Source organism: Lepisosteus platostomus, chromosome 25 (assembly GCF_059453375.1).
Source record: "Lepisosteus platostomus isolate fLepPlt1 chromosome 25, fLepPlt1.hap1, whole genome shotgun sequence".
NCBI lineage: Eukaryota > Metazoa > Chordata > Actinopteri > Semionotiformes > Lepisosteidae > Lepisosteus > Lepisosteus platostomus.
Genome location: NC_142635.1, coordinates 12,907,058 through 12,927,985, shown reverse-complemented (window position 1 = coordinate 12,927,985; position 20,928 = coordinate 12,907,058). Strand labels below are relative to the sequence as shown.

The 20,928-nt window shown below is 40.8% G+C and overlaps 2 protein-coding genes across 7 annotated transcripts in view; one reads left to right on the top strand and one right to left on the bottom strand.

Annotated features, from left to right (window-relative positions):
* LOC148641129 (NF-kappa-B inhibitor delta-like) overlaps nt 1–18,891 on the bottom strand; it is an 84,883-nt gene extending 65,992 nt beyond the window's left edge. The window contains exons 1-2 of one of the 3 annotated variants that reach the window (XM_088618841.1): nt 18,600–18,688; nt 3,152–3,249 (exon numbers count right to left, since the gene is read on the bottom strand). In XM_088618841.1, coding sequence (XP_088474967.1) covers nt 3,152–3,249; nt 18,600–18,631 — 130 coding nt within the window. In that variant the 5' untranslated portion in view covers nt 18,632–18,688. Of the gene's footprint in view, nt 1–3,151; nt 3,250–6,389; nt 6,608–18,599 lie in introns of those variants that run through there. The other 2 variants (XM_088618840.1, XM_088618842.1) reach the window with 2 other exon arrangements.
* Nucleotides 6,901–15,734, top strand: LOC148641130 (uncharacterized). Of its 4 annotated transcripts, none has more exons than XR_015929915.1 (12): nt 6,901–7,420; nt 7,735–7,856; nt 7,957–7,993; nt 8,115–8,161; nt 8,390–9,054; nt 9,784–9,889; nt 10,057–10,203; nt 10,488–10,548; nt 10,782–10,945; nt 11,269–13,476; nt 13,551–14,042; nt 14,524–15,734. XR_015929915.1 is itself a non-coding variant. In XM_088618838.1 (12 exons), the coding sequence occupies exons 1-11, from the start codon at nt 7,213–7,215 to the stop codon at nt 14,023–14,025; spliced, it is 1,686 nt and encodes a 561-aa protein (XP_088474964.1). In that variant the 5' UTR covers nt 6,901–7,212; the 3' UTR covers nt 14,026–14,042; nt 14,524–15,734. The 4 variants fall into 4 exon arrangements, 3 of the variants coding, with proteins under 3 accessions (XP_088474964.1, XP_088474965.1, XP_088474963.1); XM_088618838.1 differs by having other exon boundaries at nt 10,782–10,861; nt 11,269–11,379; nt 13,924–14,042; XM_088618837.1 differs by having other exon boundaries at nt 6,903–7,420; nt 11,269–11,379; nt 13,924–14,042.
* Nucleotides 18,892–20,928: the final 2,037 nt, after the last annotated feature.

Genomic DNA, 20,928 nt, shown 5'->3' with positions numbered 1-20,928 from the left:
CTACTAAAATCATCAGAATCCAAATCTTGAGTACTTGGATTCTGAGCACTTAAATCAGGTCTCCTTGAAGTCTTTTCTGTTCAAGACAAGGAAAAAGATTCAGATCTTTAAGCCTGTGGGTGCAGGATATTCCTTTAAAGATAGAGAATCTACCTAGTTGTTTGAATGTTTACTACTATTAGAGCATAGTACCATGTTTTCCACAATGACCAAAACGACCTGCTAGTAGCAATACATCAAGTGTGTTTTGTGTCAGACAGGGCTGCATGAGTAGCTGTATACATCTTAGGGTACAGGCCTAGATCAGAAAAGAGGTAGCACAGTGCCACAGTGCCACAGGGGTTACAATTGCTTCCTCACAGTGCTGGGGCTCTGGGCACTCTCCGCGTGGAGTTTGTATGTTCTCCCCAGGTTTGCATCTGGTTTTCTCCTGGTGCTCCAGTTTCCTCCCACAGCCCACTAGAAAACATACTGGTAGGTTCATTGGTTTCTGGGAAAATTGGCCCTGGTGTACAACAGGGTGTCCCCTGCCTTGTGCTTGTTGATTACCAGAATAGGCTCTGGCTCCCCTGTGACCCCGAAGTGGAAGAAGCAGTTGGAAAATGGATGGATGGATCAGAACAACAATAATACAGCTGAACACTGGGGGACATTTTAACACTGCCTTAATCGTATCTAACTTGGCTGACTTCACTTTGAGGGTGGAATGGTGGCAACTAGCACTGCTGCCTCGCAGATCTTGGATCCCGGGCTCAATTCTGGACTGACGTGCAGAACCTGTATATTCCCCCATGTTTGCCTGCTTTTTACTGGGTGCTCCTCCCGCCTTGTCTAGGGTAACTAGTATCTCTATGGTGTCCTTGTGGTGGACTGGCATTCTGTCCAGGGTAGAGACATGTCTTGTGCCTCATGCTTACGACAGGCTCTGGCTTTCCACAACCTTTACCAGCAATAAACAGCTTTCTGATCAAGGAAGGATAGACCTCATTTTCAAACACGTCTTCTCAGAAATTGGCTGCTAAAGTTAAAGTTAACGTTGAAGTTAAGGCAATTAAGAACTGGATCGCCTAAAACACCTCTAACAATATACATTGGCTATGAAAAGTATTCACCCCCCTTGGACTTTTTCACATTTTAATTGTTACAATATGGAATCATAATGTGGTTAATTGGGATTTATTTTGCTATTGACCTACAACAAATCTCTAATTTGAGAGTGAAAACAAAACTCTTTATATCATCCATCATGCTATCCTGCTACATGATGAAGTCAAAGGAAGATGCAATGCAAATCTGGGAAACTTTTCCAGAAGTACAGTATATTGTATATAGTATATAGTATATAGTATATAGTATATAGTATATAGAATACTCTTACACTTTTTAAAAAAAATCTATAAATGTTGTGTAACTGTTGGCCTTAAAAAGCAAAGAATACCTATAAATAGGTCTAGTGCTTTGCTCTGATAAGGAACTTCAACACAAACAAAGCACCAGTTTAGGAGTCTCTTTACAAATCATAAAGAGTGATGTTTCGCTTGGCAAATACTTCTAGCAGTGCCTCCCTAACCACTACTGTGGTTGTTATTGTTATTGGCACGAATTATGATTGCGTACAAATTCAACACATTCGTTTTTAAAACAACAGCAGCTATGAACAAATTCACCATATTTGTTTTTGGGATTACAATTAACACGGACTAATTCCAGAGATTTGTTTTCAAAATGACAGCGATTGTGTACAAATCCAAGGCATTTATTTTCAGAACTGAAGCAGTTATGGACAAACTCACTGTATTTGTTTTGGGGATTAACACAGACGTGGAAAAATACAGGATATTTGCTTTTGCAATTACAGCCATTGTGTACAAATTCAAGGGATGTGTTTCTTTTTAAAAATCCCTAAAAAAGAAGTCGATTTACAGATTAATGTCTTTTGGTCATATCTGTATCCAAAATATCATAAAATCTCAGTTTCTACAATGAAGTGTAAGGACTTCAAGGGTAGGAGTAACTGAGTTATTGAACTTACTGATTAAACAAAAACAAGAAGTCCTAACTAATAACCCCTTAAAAATTTGCAGGACAAAAATTAATTTGCAAAGAGATGCTTCTGTCACACACATCTCACAGTGAAGTGCTGTCAATAAATGCAGGATCTTACAGCAGTGCAGCACTATGCATCTCTCTTCTTCCTACAAATCTGACATGTACAGGACTTAAACAAGAGGTCAATATACAACATGACTGGATCTGTCTTGGAAAGCTATACTTAAATACAATATTTCTGAATTTTATTTTGGCTAGGTGGATGAATTAAGGAGCAAAGATGTGTTTGTTTTAATGAATAAACCTTGCAGGTTTTAAAGCACTAACTTTTTTAAACGGTGCTCCTCTATCTTTCACATACTGTACATTTACACACAAACAACAGCTTCCTAACTGAAAGTTCACTATGAAGGTGACAGTTTCACAGTCTTTGTCCCTCAGTGTGAGTCACACATGCCTCTTCCCCCTCTCTTTAGTCTAAAAAAACAAGCCCGTGAAGATCTTTGGCAAGAATGACCATTGGATAGTAAAATTCAGGCTTCCTTTTTCCTTTTTCCTGTTCAGCGCACTGAAGATGAAGCCTCAGTTTCTACAAATGCGACACTTTGACCCCTATGGGAAAGTCAGTATTGTTTCATGTAAAGTGAAAGTGTCATAATAAGAATAAGGCTTTCTGCACACGGGGACTGGCATGACACTTGATGCTCTACCAATGCAAATTCATGGAACTGATAAGGCTCTGAAAGAACCAGGTCTGGGGACATTATCTTGCCTCTCCACCTTTAAAATGATTACACACTGCTAGATTAAAAAGCATATGTGTGAGTATGAAAAAATTATTTAGAGACCCTGAAATATCAACGTACAGAACAATTTGGATTCTCATGAAGGAATAGCCATTAGCTCCCTTGCAGGCAAAGAATATGCAAAGTACATCCCCTCAGAAATGAATCTAAAGATTTTTACAGTATTATATAGAACATTTTATCACCTAAATATCAGTTTTCATAAGGAATAACATATGCATAAAATAGGCATGTTTCGTTAGGATTAATTTATTAACATGGGATTTGCATAAGTGGATTTGAGCTGCAGTTCTCACCGCTACTAGAGGCAGCTTGAGAGCTCATCCAAGACAGCCGGTAGAGCACAAGATGGCGGCTGTCCCAAATTCCTAAGGGATGAAGAAGGCCTGAGTTTCTGAAAATCAAACAATTTGCATTAATTATGGGAAATAATTTAAAAGAACTAGCCACTTAAAGTTTATTACTTTCAGTTTCCTGTTTTTAGGTTTTCACTTGTTTAAGAGGAAACAAGGTTTCCTTTGGTGAGGGCGTGAGGACTTGAGCATGAATTCAGTGTCAGAACAAGCAGGTGTGACAGGGGTGTCATAGGCTTAATTTTCCTGTTTACTTTTGCCTCTCAAGGTGCAGACAGTGTTGAAAAGCTCACCTCTGCAGTCTGATTCACCACAAAGAGAAGCAAAGTGTTTCCCAAGACCTTCTAAGCCAGGTAGGACATGACATTTTCTATAACAATGTGGAATTATGTTTTTATGGCCTTCCCAAGCTGGAAATTCGCGATTCTGTTCTGTGGAAAACCAAAGCTCCTGTAAAATTGCAAAGCTCTTGCCAGACTGATTCTTCAGTCTGTGTGGCACAAGAGAGAGGGCTCTGTGACAGCTGTCACACCACAGTAATCATTCACTTGTTTGAGGGTTTTCCTTGTTGAATCTGATCTGATTTGCAAGGTCCAAGAGATGCTTTCTTGATCTATATGCAGTGTCTCCAACCGCAATTCAGATGGTTCTTTCTGAAACTGAGAGGTAAACATTTATTCCATGCTGAAAGTAGAAGAAAAGAAACACAAAGTTTTGGCTGTGGAGCCTTCTTCAGATCCATCTTTCGGAAAAAACCTTTACTTGTGCCTGTGCATCTGATGCAGCTACTGTACCTACTTGAACTATAAAACTTTGGCATTTTAATAAAAAAAGTGTGTGTCTTCCTTATGGTCTCATGTGTGCCTTCCTTCTGTGGCCGCCTCTCTGGTTGGTGCTCCAAGCCTGCCCTCTAGTGGTAGTCCAAATACATGTAAGGGGTCTTAATTAATTAACTAACAAGAAAGGGAGATGGACTCTTTTTTCTTTTTTCTCTGCTCTGCTTTCCTCCTGAGGTCTTGGTGTCCAGGTAAGAAGCACTGCCCTCTGGTGGTAGCCTAGACACGTTTTAGTTAATTAACTCAGGTCACTTACGAGAATGAGGGGAGATAGACAGAGCAGGGATCTTAGCAAGTGGGTCGGGGGGGAGCAATCAATAGTTTGATGAGCATCACACTGATGTTATCTAAGTATCATGGCCTTCTCAGTCACCAGATCTATGCAAAAACAAACAATAAAGGAATATTCTGAAACAATGACAAAAAACAACATATTCTACCTCCATAATCAAGGGTGATTTGAGCTGATCTGACATCTTTCCTGCAGAACTGCACAAGGTTTGGCTACAGAAAATGTTTTCAGCCCCTTTCCTTGCAAACACAGGTCACTTTTGATTAAAGATCAACGGTTCCGTTAATGGCCAGTTGTGGTCCTTGAGAGATAGGGGGCATTAGCCAGTAGCTCTCAAGTCCTGTTTCGGAAGATCTCGATACTCATTAATTGAATACATCACCGTGGCCAAAACAAAATTGTTCCCAGAGCTTAGAAACTGCCAATTTTAGGTGGCGACACCTAACATTTCTCAAGGACCAGGGTGGGCCACTCCTGGAATAAGATATAATGCCTAAAGGAGGAAGCCCCTAAAAGGTATTCTTATTGTGTCTTTGGATGGAGTTGTAATGTCTATGATATCATTTCCTCTTGTCATGTAGCAATATATTAGATTGCGCCACTACTACTACTTATTCTCAATGCGTCTGCTAGGGTTTCTTGCTTTAACAACAGCCCAGCTCCCCTGACTCGTGTCATATTTCACCAAATTCAAACCCATTTAAAATCGCAATACTTCTTCATTCGCCAAAACCGGGTGCGGACATAACCAGACTGACTGCGTGTTTAAGCGACTCTCAGTGGTACGTTGTAGCTCCTAGCGTTCCCCTCTTTGGGTGACGCTATTAAGTGTTGAAACCAATTTCATTCAGTAGCAGAGACAGCTGGCTTGGTTTCAATGTAGCTGCAGTGAGGAACTCTGTCAGCATGCAAAGTAAGAGACAGAGATTAGAAGTCAAAGCAGAGAAAACGCACCTGGCTTTAGAAAGGTCATCACATCTGAAGAAGGCTTTTTACTTGACAGTACTGGAAGTAACCTCTTCTTATTCCTATCGGGTGGATATAAATGCATGCAGGTTGTAAAAACACCCTATAAACATAAGATAGGAAGCACTCAACCTGAAAGGGCTTCTTGCCAAATGAGTTGTAATATTTTGGCTCCCACATTTTCTGAGCAGGAAAATAAGACAATGTCAAACATTGTTAGGCTACATCAACTATCAAATTCAAATCTAGTGATGGTACAGTATGTTTGTGGGTACTGTGCATAATAACAGCCACCTTGTCAGAAAAATAGAAAGTGCTGCTCAAGAATTAGTCCAGAGAAGTGTAACCAGACAGAACCAGTTCCCAGGCTTAAAGGAATGTCTTTCACTAACAGGGTGAAGAAAGTGAACTTCCTTCCTGAAGTATTCAAACTCCTCAAAGTCATTGACAAAGTCAGCCCAATGGACATCTTTAGATTAAAGGTTGGAACGTGAACCAAGAGGAGAAAAGTGGAAATTATATTGTGCCTTTTAACCTCAGAACATTAGGGGAAAAAAACAAGCAAACCACCAAACTACTTGCCACAGACCTACTGTACATTGTACAGCTCAACGGGTGGAAAAAATGATTCTAGCTACTGTATCTTGTTGGCACAGGGCACTCAAACTCACTGCTCATTCTTCAAGTGACGGTAATGACGCCTACGCAGGTGCAGTGTTTTCCTCTTCAACATGTGCATGCCCGAAGGCTGAAAAAAATATGAAATATCGGACGGTGAAAGTGCAGGTAATTCTCTATAGTATGAAAATATGTGATTCTCTGATTTCGAAAACCACTAGCAAATTAAGATCTACAGATTGCAAAATCTCTGCACCTTGTGCATTCCCAAGACATCAATCACCACTGCCAGAAGTCCAGGAGCATCGACATTGTTGCTGACAGAGAACGTACAGTACAGTACCGTAGGTCACCCGTAATCCCCCGGTAAGCGCTAAAGCAGACCGCAAAATAGCAGGTTGCAATACAGAAGTGACAAAAGGAAGTCTCCAACGCGAGAATATCATGTGAAGAATTTTAATGTACCCACCTGCCCACAGGCGTTTGTGGGAAACATGAGGGGTATTCTTTTGGCTATATCCCAGGGATCCCGATCTTTGAAAAATTATTCCCATTACGTGTATCTCACTGAAAACCAAAAAATCTTTTCTGCAAGTCAGAAGAAAGAAATAACAACGAAATATCTGGGTGATTCAATCAAATGACTGCTTGTCGCATATTTTGGTGTCCACTGTACACTATGAGAGAATGACGTGGCGTGACAGAGAACGCCCTTGTAAATTCGTCACTTTGCAAGCCGCACTTGCTACAGAGACACGTTAAAGAAAGAGCACCTTCGGAGAACTGCATTTCTGCTGACCCAGACGTGGAACGTATACATGAACTTGGCAATATTGCACCGAAACTTCAGCTACGTAACTAATCTCAAAAGACGCTGTGCAAAGCAATTCACCACTTCTCTGGAACCTGCTTATGTCACGAAAACACTTTTTTCCCCATATGCCACGCCCCGTGCTTCAAATATAAGCGCTCATCGTCGTGAGGGATTGAATTTCCTCACGAACAGTACAGTAGTTATCCACCGCAGTACAGTGTTTGGGAAGTGTGCATCTTTTATGATCATATTTCATCTTCCCAGGAATATTTGGCTTTTTTTTATCATTTCCTTTTCATTTGCATCGTGCATTTTTTCAGATCTGTCCTGATGACTACCAAATAAAACCTGCGTGGACGGTGAACACAACACCCTCCCTCTGGACAAGGACTGATTCGTGACTCCCCGATTTCATAATTCTGGAGGGGAGCGCGTCCACTCTACTTCTCGGTATTTCGTCACCTCCATCACTGGAGAGATGATCATCAATTTCAATAACCACACGGATTTTGTGCCTGAGCAGGGCAGGCGAGCAACCAGCCGCACCGACTCCTTCAGCAATAAGTCACCTCTGCCAGGTCTCAAAACTTGTCCCGGATCGCCGGGGTCGGGTGACACAGACACCCAAAAGTCTGAGGGGAAGCGAAAATTCACCTCGCCAGAATCGAATGCGAAATCTTCGACCGGTATGGCTGATATGCTATTACCAAATTAATAAGACGTTTTAGGGGGTTCATTTTTAGTTACGAAATAATTGTGGGTGTTTGCATAGTGTGCGTTTAAATGCACTGATACTGTACGTGCCTTTTAAAGTTTGTTTTCGGGAAGAGAAAAAGGGGATGTGTTTTGTGAACAAATAGTAGGAAGTAAATACCCTCCAAAATGTTAATTCTGTGCAAGATGCACAAAAGATGCCTAATGGGGACTGGGTTGTGATCTCTAGTTAACTCAGTAATACAATACACGTTTTAATTTAGTTACCTTCACGTTATTTTCCTAGACTCTATACTTTTGAACTCTCAATCGGAGAAAAAGTACCTGGGAGTCAGAGTACGAATGCCTGTCAGGGATATGCTCAGGAAAATAAGGATTGCTAAAGGCTTGGAACCTATCGAAATCCAGGTAACACTTTTTGTCACTCTAACTTGTTTTTCATTTCCCGTTTACATGTTTTAATTAGGTTTTGATTGTTTCTGACTTTTTCCTGTTTGTTTTTTTTAAGGGAACACCTGGGAAAGCATCTTCAAAAGCGATGCCAGGTGTGTGTTAGAGCATGAATACACAACACTACTTTTTTTAATAGAAGTCTTTACTCAAGATAAAAGGCTTGTGTGAAGTTCACTCCTTTAAATGTGCTGCTGTTTTTTTTTTCCCTTGCAGGGGAGAAAAGACGAGCCCATCCACTTGGAGACCGGAAACATAGGCAGGTAAGCTTTATAATAATTGATGTATCAAAAGCCGTGGGCGAATCGGTTTTAACATTAGCCGACCCATCCAGTGCATGCTGTTGACATGGGAAAATTGCTACAGAGATGGCTTTCATTAGGGCAATGTGACACAATAAAGGCGATCTGCAATCAGACGGCATGAGACAGGAATATGCAGTTCCTGACTTAACAAACACATGTAACATTACACGCCTTTGAATATTCCAGAGCAAGCAGTCCCCCAAAAGCCTGGAGGATCTTGCCATGCTCGTCGAAGTCCTGGAAGAAGACCTCAAGGCAAGCAGACCCTACAGGAACCCCAGGGAGTCTCAGGGAGGCATCTCGCAACCCTACATCTCTGCCAGCTCCTTCCTCGCGGCTCAGCAGGCCGAGCCCTGGATGCAGGAGTTTTCCCAACGCAGCCCCGTCGTGGAGCACAGCTCAGGAAGCAGCTCACCGCCAGCCCCCGCTTACCACCTGGCCACTGACTTCTCCCCAGCCAGCTCCCCGGACGGCTGCGACCTCTTCTCCCCCCGGTCCCACGAGCGGACCCCCGAACCGTCCCCCGGCTATCCAGGAGGATTCTACGCCGACGGCCCAGAGGACGCGGCGTCCAGTTCCCACCCTACGGCGGCCTGCTCCCATATCAGCTCCGACTACCAGGTGCCATCCCCCCCGGACCCCGCCTACCACAGCCCCCCGCTACTTTTCGGCGAAAGATATTCCGAAAATCCGCCGGACCATCTGCCGGGCCTCAGCCCCCCAGTCTCCTACGAACTGCAGCAGGACTGGAACAGTCTGTCCTTTTTCCACTTTCAACTCAAGAGAGAAGAGAGTGTGCTGAGAGGCGTTCCTGACCAGGAGCTGCTGGGAGTGGACAACAGTGGCAGCATGTGAGTACGGTGTTTTTGGAAAGAATTTCACTCCTTTCACTTCCTCACAGGTAGGATCCTCACTATCATTTTGGCGGCATTCAGGATACACAACAATTGCTACCGCTTCTGTTGTGAATAATATGGGGAATTGTACAGAATTCATTAAACTCCCTTGTTACTATTATTACTCTTATCATACAAGGAGCACAGATTGTCATAAAACTAGTCAGATTTTTCCTCAAAGAGCAATATAAACGAAGCCTGGCCATATGTGTTGATCTTATTCAGTGCATGGAAGCAGACCTCAGTGTGAACCTTCCCTGCATCCTGTAGAGTTTTCCAGTGAATGCCCTTTAGACGTTTATCAGCACAGGAGTAATGTTGCGTGCGTTATCACAGCCGTGACAAATGAAACTATGGATTGCTGAGGATACAGCCTTTCCATGGAACTCCAGCAGGAAGTACTCGAAACCAGATTAAAATACCCTGGTGTGTCTGTGTATGACTGATAACTCCCAGCCTGGTGGTTACCTCCTCTTTATAACTATGGTATATTGACACATGCTGCTCACGATCATAAAACACAGCATGAGTATTAAAACAAAGACAATAATTTCTTTCCACCATGAATGGTAACAATATTCAGCATTTAGATCAGTTAAACAATAATCCCGTAGTTTCTCTCTCCTCAGGTTGTGGGGCGTTAGGATTTTCTGAATGATTTATTTTCTTGTTCTTTTCCTCCAGACTGCTTCATGATGTGGTCGGTCAAGGGAAAAGAGCCCCGGTCTATGCCATTGCTAAGAGGCTGGCAGCATTAAACAGATTGGACACTAAAGATGCTGAGGGAAAGGTAAATCTGGGATGGATACATGTCATAATGTTCTGTAGTTCCTATTCTACACATTCAGCAAGTGTTTTCAAGAGTTTCCCCCACTTCAGGCACGTACAGTATGCAAGCTTTAGCTGCGACTATACTGTAGCAACTCCTCCACTTTCTGCTGTGTGTTTCATGCACAGACAGCTCTGCATTTGGCAGCGCAGAAGAACCAGCATCTGATGGTGGCTGATCTGATTTCTCTGGGGGCCAGTGTGAATGAAAGGGACAAGTTTGGCAAGACCCCTCTTCACCTGTGTGCAGAAAATGGATATGTCAGGGTGCTGGAGGTAAACATGCATACTGGATTGAGCTCAGTTAGAGCTTACAGGCCAGTTTTTCTTTATGTAAAGAAACGTCTAGTAACAAGATAATCATTAAGGCACAGGGCACTTCTGTTTCTAATAGTGGATCTCTGTTTCTTATATGAGTAGCCACTAACAAATACACCCTGTGTTGTTTAGTTTCATATTACATGCTGTCTCTTTTAAGCCATGAAATATTTGGATATTTAAAGCTAAAATGTTTAATTTTTAAAATGCATGCAAATTCCTTATCCTTGTGTTTTTTTCAGGTGTTGAAAAATTCCATTAGTGATGGGATAAATGTGGAAGTTGAAGCTACAGACAACAATGGTACATCTACTTTTATTCCTAATTGCAAACTGTCAGAATTCCTTTTAAAGAATAAGGGGCTATTTCTGGAAATTAAATCATTTTGTCTCTGCTGAGGGTCACCATCACAACATGATGCCGTTTTTTTATTTTCAAAAACGCATGTTTTCTGTCATGCATCACGAAGGCAACTTAAAAGAAGCTGCAATCTTTTGGTAACATACTTTTCCGGACTTCTTCTCTCTCCCCGGCAGGACTCACGCCCCTGCACTGCACAGTTCTCGCTCTGAATGCGACGGTGAAAGAGCTCCAGCACTGCAAGACGCCCAGTGAGGTGAAGTTTCAGACTCTGCGCAAGGAGCAGCTGTACGAAACTCTGGAATATTTGTTGCAAATGGGAGGAAATCCCTATGCTCCAGTATGTACCAAGACCAGGAGTCAAAGACTCCAATTTTTATTTCATCTCAGTTAGCTTGGGTTTGTCTTACTGCTTTCCTTGCCTGTTCTGGATGACATATTTTAAGACAAAGACTTCAAAGCCTCTCCTGATCAAATGTGGAAGGGGAACATCAGCTTGATGAAGTACTTAATCAGATATGTCATGTCACTGGGGCATGATTTGGAATAAATCCAGTCTTCCACTCTTGTGGGTGTGTGAGGATCTCTGGTCTATGAATTTTTTAAAGCTGGAGCAAAAGAAAAACATACACAGATCTTATTTATTTATTTATGACCTTACAGGAACACCTTCTGGGCTATACAGCTGTAAATCTCGCTGAGGTGGAGAACAATGTGGAACTCGTCCATTTTTTTCAGAGGCACTGCTGTAAATTTGGTGGCATCGATAAGGAGGTAATCCAGACCTTAGATAAGAAAGTAAATAGAGCAGTTGTCATGAAATGACAGGTCTGACTGGAGCAGTGGGGGCAGAGGTCCTGTCAATAGCTGGCAAAAGTTGGCAAAGAAATCAAAAATGCATCGAATAATTTCCAAAAATAACCATGGAAATCCCAAAAGTACCACGTTTCCCAGGCAAGATGTTTGGATCAGTGGTAACTCTGTTTGAAGCCAGAGACTGCACTTCACTCATTTCTCTAGCAGATTATACTGTGACTCTTGAAGTGAGTAAGCAGAATCAGAACAACATTAAAAGAACATACACATCACTATATGTAAGATTCATAAGTCAAAAATGTTTATAATGGTGGATCATCTAAAGCTGTGATATGTGTGGGTTGCTTGGGTTATAATTAATATTACACAAAATGTTATTTTTATTTAGACATTTAATTATAACCAACCCTCCATGTCCCCATGTTTTTTTTACTTTTGCAATCTGGTCATCCAGCAGTCTAATCCTTGTCTGGCAAGGCCGCTGTGTCTCCAGGTTTTCTCTGTCTCTGTAAGGCCTGCAGAGCTGGGAGCAGTTGTGAAACTGGTTCAGTGGAGTCAGTCAAGAGGTGCTTTAATGTGTTCTGACCTGAGCTGGAATGAAACCCTACAGAAGCACTGGCCCTGAAAGGCCAAGACTAGACAGCCTACCCAACACTAACCTTATGCTCACTGGAAGCAATGATTTGCTTTTGATCTAACTATATATATAGTGCATTATATGGCGTGTTTGAGTAGAGTGCATTCACAATGTATGTTTTTAAAACATCAGACTGATCTATGTGAATTTCACTTTATTCCAGTAGAGAAAATGCATGTTATATTACAAATTCTGTTGAAAAGTCTTGGTACTGTTGCTCTGAGCACTGCGGCAGGTTTCATGTGAAGAGTTGCAATGCCAACAGAAGTGTTGCTTCTGCTTGTAAATGTTTCCCCTGCACTGTGTAATTATTTAAAAGGTAATTGGTTGGAATGCAAGAATGTACACAGGGTTTGTTTGTGTAAAAGAGGTGTTGCCGTTTCCTGAGAGTTTAGCAATAGTGTTAGTAGTCTGAATATAGTTGGTCATCCAAGTTCAGTAGATTTAAAATATGAATATCTTTAACCTTCACCCCAGTTTGGAGTAATAAATGTGCAAAGGTCTCAGCAGTTATGCTAATGAGATTACAGTACAGTAATCTCTGTAATTAAACTACAGTTTTGTCTTTCATACTGAAGTTGCGAAATCTGTCACTCTGTGTTTCTTTTCATTTCTAACATGTTATGAAGCACGTTCCCCTTTGCAGAAACTTAATTTTAAAAAGCCTACTTAGCATGTTTTTTTCTGCCACATCTATACTATATTACTAAAAAATAAAACAGCAGTGTGCTTCTTCAATTCAAACATTTTGAATATAAATTAGTTTTCTTTTTATTTTACATAGATTTGTGCGGAGACCTAAAACATATTATGGAAATAAAACTGCATGTTAAAATAATTCTGTATTCAGTGCCTGGTGTAATACCAATAGGTAGACAAATGACATCAAATGATATCTTATTAAATAAAATTAAATGAAGTATTATTGCATGTGTTGTGAAAATAATATGAGTTAACATCAGCTAGCCCTATACTTATATATAAAAATGGAATTATGACAAAGTTCTACTAGAAATTCAGGAGGAAGATTGGAACGTTATTTCTCAAACTTCTGCTTGCATATATAAATCTCGCACCCAGGACTTTCAGTAGCACATCTCTCTGGTATCTCATCTACACCCCCAAAGCAAATTTCTAGCTTAATCCTCACACTCTGAGGGGAGTGTGGCCAGTCTCATCAGAATATACTCTGTGTGAGATTACTCTTCTGCATATACTAGGATCTGCCCAGGCTACTGAACTTGCACTTTGTCATTTTGTGGTTTTAAAGCCAACTTGCAGCAGTTCTCTTAGGAAACTTCATTTGCATGCCACACACATGCTTCATTTGCATGTCTTTGTGGATGAGAGCGGCTCTCAGAACGCTATCTGATGATTCGGAGATCATCTTGTACATTTGCAGAGAATTTGTACTCCTGGTTTTTCCAACTCTTATCGCAAAGCTTCCGTCTTTTAAAGCAATGTTTTGTTTGCCCCTTTTCAAACACAAGAGCAATATTTGTGGCTGTTAACGAAATTATTATTATATAGCTTATGTTTTGGAAACCATGCACAAATCCTTTCCATGCAGGGAGCATAACTATCCTATGCCATGATTGTCTAGAGAAGTGGGTTGGACTCTGCACCAGAATGTTGCAGGTTCAAATCCCAGGTGGGCGCTATACAAAGCATGGGGTATTGGGGACTGATTTGGTATAATAAAACAATTAGTTGCACCAGTAAATGTCCTGCTGTATCAGTGGGTCTGTGAGCCATCAATGTAAATGAGAATTAGTTTTCAGTTGACCTACCTGTACTTGGTAACACAAAGAAATAACCAACGCTGCTCTGTATTAATTTGTGTATACCTTCTCTCTGTGTTACAGGATTATGCGTCTCAAACAATGCTGGATGTATCATGTCATCTGAGAAGTCTTTACACAAGTAATGAGGCCTCAGAACTCTTCCGCTGTGCGCTGCTCAGTTGATGTGATAACCAAGGGAGGTAGGAAGAGCCCCTGATTTTGTTTCTACAGCTTGTCGTTTCTTTGTCTTGTGTACTTCCGCCCAGTCCGCGGTGCAAGTCCCAGGACTACGTTTTTCAACACCGATCTGCAATTTTAGAACTGTTTCTAAAAAAGTAACTGTCAGAATTCATTTAATTAGCTTTGCATCTGATGTACTGTTAAGTTGCAATTATGAAATCATGGGAACTGTGTGAAATCTGAAATGTTATGTACAGTACACACATTTACATATTTCCATATTTACAAGAACATCTTGGTGTAACAAGTACAGTACATATTAAACGTGCATGGATGTCTATATATGTTTTGTGGGATACATTTTTGTTGTAAGCTGGAATCTCTCTCTTTTCATACTAATCAGTTTATAACCAACCTCGCAATCGTGTTTCGTATTCTTCTTCTTTAGAAAGAGGCTGGGACTAAACCAATTCCTTTTCCTTTTTTTTTCCCCTTCGACAGGGAAATCGCAAAGTTTGGATGCTGGTTAACCCTTTCCTGCGAGTCTGCCTGTGTTGGCAGTCCAGTGACCTGACAGTACACGTCTTTGAATTGTAAAAGCCTGAACCATTTCTGGAAACAGAGGTTTGCATGATAATTCTTGTTTGCATGAAAACAAGAATCTAAGTATAAAGAATAAACATGCCGAGAAATAGATCACGGGGAAATAATGGTAAAAGAAAAGAAATATACATCCATTTAAAATGTCTTATCTACATTATTGTCAGCTGGAGATTTATTTTTAAAAAACATGTTTTGAATCTTTATTTGTTACAATCGGAAGATCGAAAAGATCCCAAGTAATTCATTTGAAATGAATCAGTTCCTTTTGTTCTCAGTGTGGTTCAGGTTTCTGGTAATGCAACCAGAGTTTTAATATAGGCTACAACAGTTGAGGTGCTTGGCCCGCACCAGCTGGAATCTAAAGTTTGAGAAAGCTTGGATTAACCAAACTGTTAAAAGCCAATGGTTGCCAATAAACTGGTTTCTGTGAAACTTCCACAGTTTGCTACATTAAAATAGCAGTTTGTAAATACTAATGTTATGGAGAAATGATGAGTAATTTCTGATTTTTTTTTGTGTTTCTGGTCGAATTGAATATTCGTTTCACTTTCTAATGGTTGGCTCTATGAATATTCACAGGCAAATTAAGTCTGCAGGCTTTGTTACTTTTACTGTATATTTCAGGGTACAATAGTTCTGAACACTGGTGCTTATTTAGTGAGTTGTACTAGTTAAAGAAATTCAGAAATGAATAATGGGGAGAAACCAGTTTCATGGTTTTCACTTTCCTCAATTTGACATGAGTGAATATCAGAATTGCAACTTGTTTTACATATTTTATCTTTCAAAAGTCAATATATACAGTAACTCCAATAACAACACTAAAATTTGTAATTACTTGAATTCTTCAAACATTTCATCTGTATTCATTTGTTTTACTTTGCTACGTGTAAAATGCATGTGTTTTTTAAGCAGGTAAAGAACATGAAAGACATCTTAGAACTTTTTTTCTATCCCTCTTAATTTTGTTCTTCATAAATTGACGGATGATCTGTGAACTGCTAATGTTTGCCGTGTAAAATATGATTGTGCTTGGCGTTTGTTTTATATTTTTACATGTGAACTGTTTGATTCCACTGTAAATAAATAAAGCAAAACTTGCTGCCGCCTTCCTGTGTGGTTACATGACCAGCTTGTGAAAGAAAGCTGCTTTATAGTTCAGAAACCCTGTCATCAAAGGCAGTTTTAATGAGTCACGTATTGTGAGCAGAGCCAATGCAAAGGGTTTCTAATCTTTTTATTTTTAGAAAAAATGTTCTACGGAGAGACCTCCTGGGAAAGCTATGGTTGCTGCTGGAAGTGGTGTTAGTGGGACCAGCGGGGAGTGCTCACCCTCCGGTCTGTGTGGGTCCTAATGCCCCAGTTTAGTGGGGGGGGACACTATACTGTAGTGAATGCCGTCTTTCGGATGAGACGTTAAACCGAGGTCCTGACTCTCAGTGGTCATTCTCGATAAGAGTAGGGAGTTATCCCGGTGTCTGGCCTAATTTCCCCCCTCGGCCTATACCATGGCCTCCAAGTTCTCCCCATGTATGATGGGCTTGCATTGCCCTGCGATGGACTGGCGTCCTGTCCAGGGTGTACCCTGCCTTGCGCGCGTTGCTTGCTGGGTAGGCTCCGACTTCCCGTGACACCGTATGGTATAAAGTGGTTTGGCAAATTACATGCCTTGACGTGTTCAACAGAATATATGTTACAAAAGATGGGCTGTGTTTTTGTTTGGGAGCACCTGTAGCAAGTACTTTTACAACATTTGAAGAAGTGTTTGTTCTCAGAGATCACCCAAGGGGAAGCACAGCAGAACACTGCACAGGGCTTCCTTCTACCACAAACAAAATTTGAATATGACACCCTTCCCTGAGGGCCTTGTCCTCGATTTTCTGTTAAAGAGCACTGCAAAGTCAGCAGACAGTGCAAAACAAGGAGGATTAAAGGGCTGTAAAATCATATAAAAGACCACTTGGGCTTTTGATTTTTCAAGTGATAAGCATGTCAGAAAACCATCCTATTACATCAAAGGCCTGAATATTCCAAGCTGTCCATTTCGCAATAGTTCTTCTAGTGAAAAAAGGGGTAATAAGAAATTAAGCACTCGCGTTATGGAATATATTGTTTTATCTGAGCAGTTACATTGGTTTAGAAATTCAATTGGTAGGGAACAGTGAGAGATAGTCCAACAGAGAGTCACCAGACGTGTTACTGTGTGGTGTGGAATGTTGTAAATGTTTTGCATGACATACTGTATGTTAGTGATTTGAGCCTTATAAAGGCTTATTGCATTAAGAACAGCAAAAATGCATCGAATAAAAATGATTATTTCATCGCTTTTTACAATCTGATGGGCTACTTATTGTAGTTTTTTAAGTCGTTTTATATCGTCTTCCCGGCCACTTAAAAAAAAAAAACTCTTATTCAACACGTAGAAAATAATGGAATCACAAATCGCCAGGCTGACATTAAAATATTAAAAGGAAAAAAAAAATGTAGGGTCAATGCTATTGAAAGCTTCGGCACGTTATAGATTTAAATTAAACTATTTTATCTTCAGTTTAAAGGAGAGTTTGTGAATTGAAGCCAACAGCCAAGACATTGTTGCCCCAGCTGGTGTAAATCATAATCGTTACCGAGGTCATTTCTCGAAAGCTACACACACACTCGTCCAATTCTCCACATTTAACACCTACCCTTTGGTTAACGTCCGACTGTGGGAGTCCGAGGTTCTTTGTACTATGGCCAGCAATCTGGCCCTCAGCCAAGTGAGAGGAATCGAATCTCTCTTTAACCTAAATATTTACCAAGTTTACTCAAACGAATGAAATCCTTGGGTTTTGTTTTCGCACCCGATATTGGATATTTTCCGTTTCAAATAATGGTTCTTTATCAATTTATGCTGCAGAGTAGCAGGGGACTCTGGGGGTTTTGCAGAAGTCTAACATTAAAAATATACAGCCATTCAAGCTTATGAGATCCACCGTGTTTTAAACTTTTTGTCACCACCGTACCACTGATCGCCACAGGAGAATATGAGAACGGAAAGTTCCGGCAGTTTGCGCTGGATGCACAGGGAATTAGGTAAGACCTGCTCCTCGCAGAAAAGTGTAAAGAAAAAAGATCACATTTCGGCAACTGAGCCTTCTTCAGGCGTGATTTGTATGTGAATGAGAAAGCACAGCAGCTACCGACAAAAAACAGTTTAGTTGTTAAATCAGGTTTGGCAAAGACTGCAGACGTGCAATTTTTCGTGAACGCTGCGGCAGATTAAATTAATGAAATGCCGATGCCGTTGCTAATATTGGCACTGGAGTAGATTGCTGTCGGGGAAATTGATTTATATTTTATGAGCACCATAATGATACGTAGGGAACAAGTAATAGGTTTATTCCATGCTTTAAAGAGAAGAAATAAAACAACGTTTCAGCCGTGTTGCCTTCTTCAGGTGTGAGCACTCAGCCTACCCATGCTGACGCAGCTACACACCTGAACTACTTCAACCATAATGATACATAGCTGCTTTTTTGCTGCTCCTGTTTTATTCAAACCATTTCTTCTTCCCATGACAACACATAGATTCAAAGTGGAATATATATACATAGCGACCAGAAGTCATTAAAACTTTGTCCGTGGCAGCCCAGTGGAATTTGTAGATAATACAACGGAACGGTATAAACTCTGATAACGGAGCATATGGGAGATGAAAAGATGAGAAGGAAAAAAAAAATAAAAGCCAGCAGACCTCTTCTAGAGAACCAATTAGCATATTTTATGAGTGAGCTGATATGAAATTTCTATAAGATCTATTTTCATTCTGATTATCTTTTACTCTCACGTTTTATATACCAAAAACTAACCAATCTGGAATGCAAACTGAACATCGCACCTGGAATACTAGGGGGTTTTAGTTTATTGAAGGTTGATGTAGATTACAGGTTAAGTCGCTATTTGTTTAAAATAAAATGACATTTTCATTCACTTACTCATCGCAGTGTCGGTCTTCAGCTCTTCCCATGGATACTCCCAAGACAAGACACGCTCTGCAAGAATTTCAGCATTTTCCAGAACCTTTGTACACGCAGTTAACACATTGTGTTGGTTTTTTTCCCCCCACAAAAACACGTACAGTAGCCTGTATGGATCGAATCGAAATGTGAGACATATTTGGGTTAACATATTCAGTATTTTGTATGTGGTAATTTGTTTAGCGTGAGTTGTTTTGTTTAATCTCTGACCCAAAAGTGTGGTGTGGACGGTTAAGGTGAGAATGAAAGCTCGCGCTGTGTCCGTTATTTTTTTCTTTTGCTTTTTCTTCTCTTATTTTTTTTTTTTTTGTGGTCTGCTAGTTTTTATGAATAAAGTTTGATTATCGGCCAGTGACATCTCGGTTTTCCTACGTACGAATTCCTAAACCCCTAAACCGAAGCCAGGATTTTACCAGATTGATTAATGGAATCAAAGCTGAAGAGGAGACCTATTTAAATCTAAATCCCTTTCCGTCCGCAAAGTGCCAAACAGGAGTTCGTTGCAAAACATCCGTGCAATGGTGTCAGAGTCCCTTTTGAATATAAAATTCAGTGAGTTGAAGAAATAATTTATATTCATGCATCCGTGTACAGTAGCAATCTGAATTTTTTTCCATCCAATTCAGGGTCACAAGGGAGTCTATCCCAACAAGTAAGAGAGGACACACTCCGGACAGGACGCCAGTCCAACACAGGGCAGACACACGCACTCACACCAGGGCCAGTTTCCCCAGAAGCCAATTAACCTACCAGACAAAACCAGAGCACCTGGAGGAAATCCACACAACCACAGGAAGAACATACAGACTCCACACAGATAGCACCCCAAGTCTAGAATTGAAACCCAGGGCCCCATCGCTGTAACTGCTACACCACCATTCCTCCCTGCAAAGGGCATTCCTGTGCATAGTACTAAATGTTTGTTATTCAGTACCAGTTGGCAGGTAAAACAAGTGTCTTGGCACAATATGACCCCCTACAGCTGTTCCTGAAGATTCAGAACAAGTTAAAGAAGCAGCACCAGCCTGCTCTGATTGATGGTAGCATTCATGATCAGAGCACCGTCGTGTATGAGCCTGGAATTTGTGCATTCACTTGTCCAACGTCTATTTTCTGTAGTATCTCAACATTTTCTTTGGATCTGTAATTAAATGTTGACAGACGTATGATCTGCTTTCAGCAGCAATGGGAAGGATGAGATTTTTTTGTAACCATGACACCAGCTGCTGCGCGGAATATCCTGCATATACAGCATACACTGCAAATGTGATCCCCCCCTGTTTAAAATGCATTGCCAATATTTTGCAAAACAAACACATTTTGAAAATATTGTGCAAGCCAAACAAATGCAGTTCAGACCCTGAAAGCTAGTTCTGGAATTCACATCACTGCAAATAGCCACAATAGTCTTTTTTACCTTCTAATAGTATTATGTAAAAATCACTTAACATTTTTAGTACCATTAGCCTAGAGGAGTGCTACTTAACTAAAACAAATATTGACCACATTATCCTATTCATGAAGACGCTGCTGGGCCAAAACATGGGTTTGTTCAGTTCAGGTGAGCAAAGTGTTTTGAGCAAGGCAGCCACAAAGATAAATAGAAACTGTAATTTGTTATCAATTGTATAGAATACATTCTAGTAAGAAACAATGGGTTTGAGATCTAGAAATAAAGCAATAAAAATAATATCAGCTTATGTTTGTTTTGCAAAAGAAAAATAGGAATTCTTGTTATCGTTATTAAAATTCATTTAAAAGTAGAGTTAGAAAAAATAAAAAAATAAAACTAGACTTCATCACCCTGTAACTCACAACTGGCAGCTCACTGGAGCTCTGCAGGTGTGAGCCTGGCCAGTACCTGGGAAAAACTAAGGTTGCTGCTGGAATAGGTGTTAGTGGGGCCAGCATGGGGTGCTCACCCTGTGGTCTATGTGGGTCCTAATGCCACAGTATAGTGACGGGGACACCATACTGTAAACAGTATAGTGTGTATACTGTGGTCATTAAAAATTCCAGGGTGTCCTGGCCAAATTTCCCATTGGCCGTTACCGCTCATGGCCTCCTAATAATCCCCATCTCTGAGCTGGCTTCATCACTCTGCTCTCCTCCCCACTGATAGCTGATGTGTGGGGAGCGTTCTGGTGCACTATGGCTGCCGTCGCATCATCCAGGTGGGGCTACACACTGGTGGTGGCGGAGGGGATCCCCATTACCTCTAAAGCGCTTTGAGTGGAGTGTCCAGAAAAGTGCTATGTAAGTGTAAAACAATTAAAAAATTAAAAAG

Excerpts from the sequence above, each read along its gene's own strand:
- LOC148641130 (XM_088618837.1), top strand. The coding sequence starts at position 7,213 with ATGATCATCAATTTCAATAACCACACGGATTTTGTGCCTGAGCAGGGC. Across the intron at positions 9,055-9,783 it reads GTGGACAACAGTGGCAGCAT|ACTGCTTCATGATGTGGTCG; the intron begins GTGAGTACGGTG and ends CTTTTCCTCCAG. Across the intron at positions 10,549-10,781 it reads TGAAGCTACAGACAACAATG|GACTCACGCCCCTGCACTGC; the intron begins GTACATCTACTT and ends TCTCCCCGGCAG.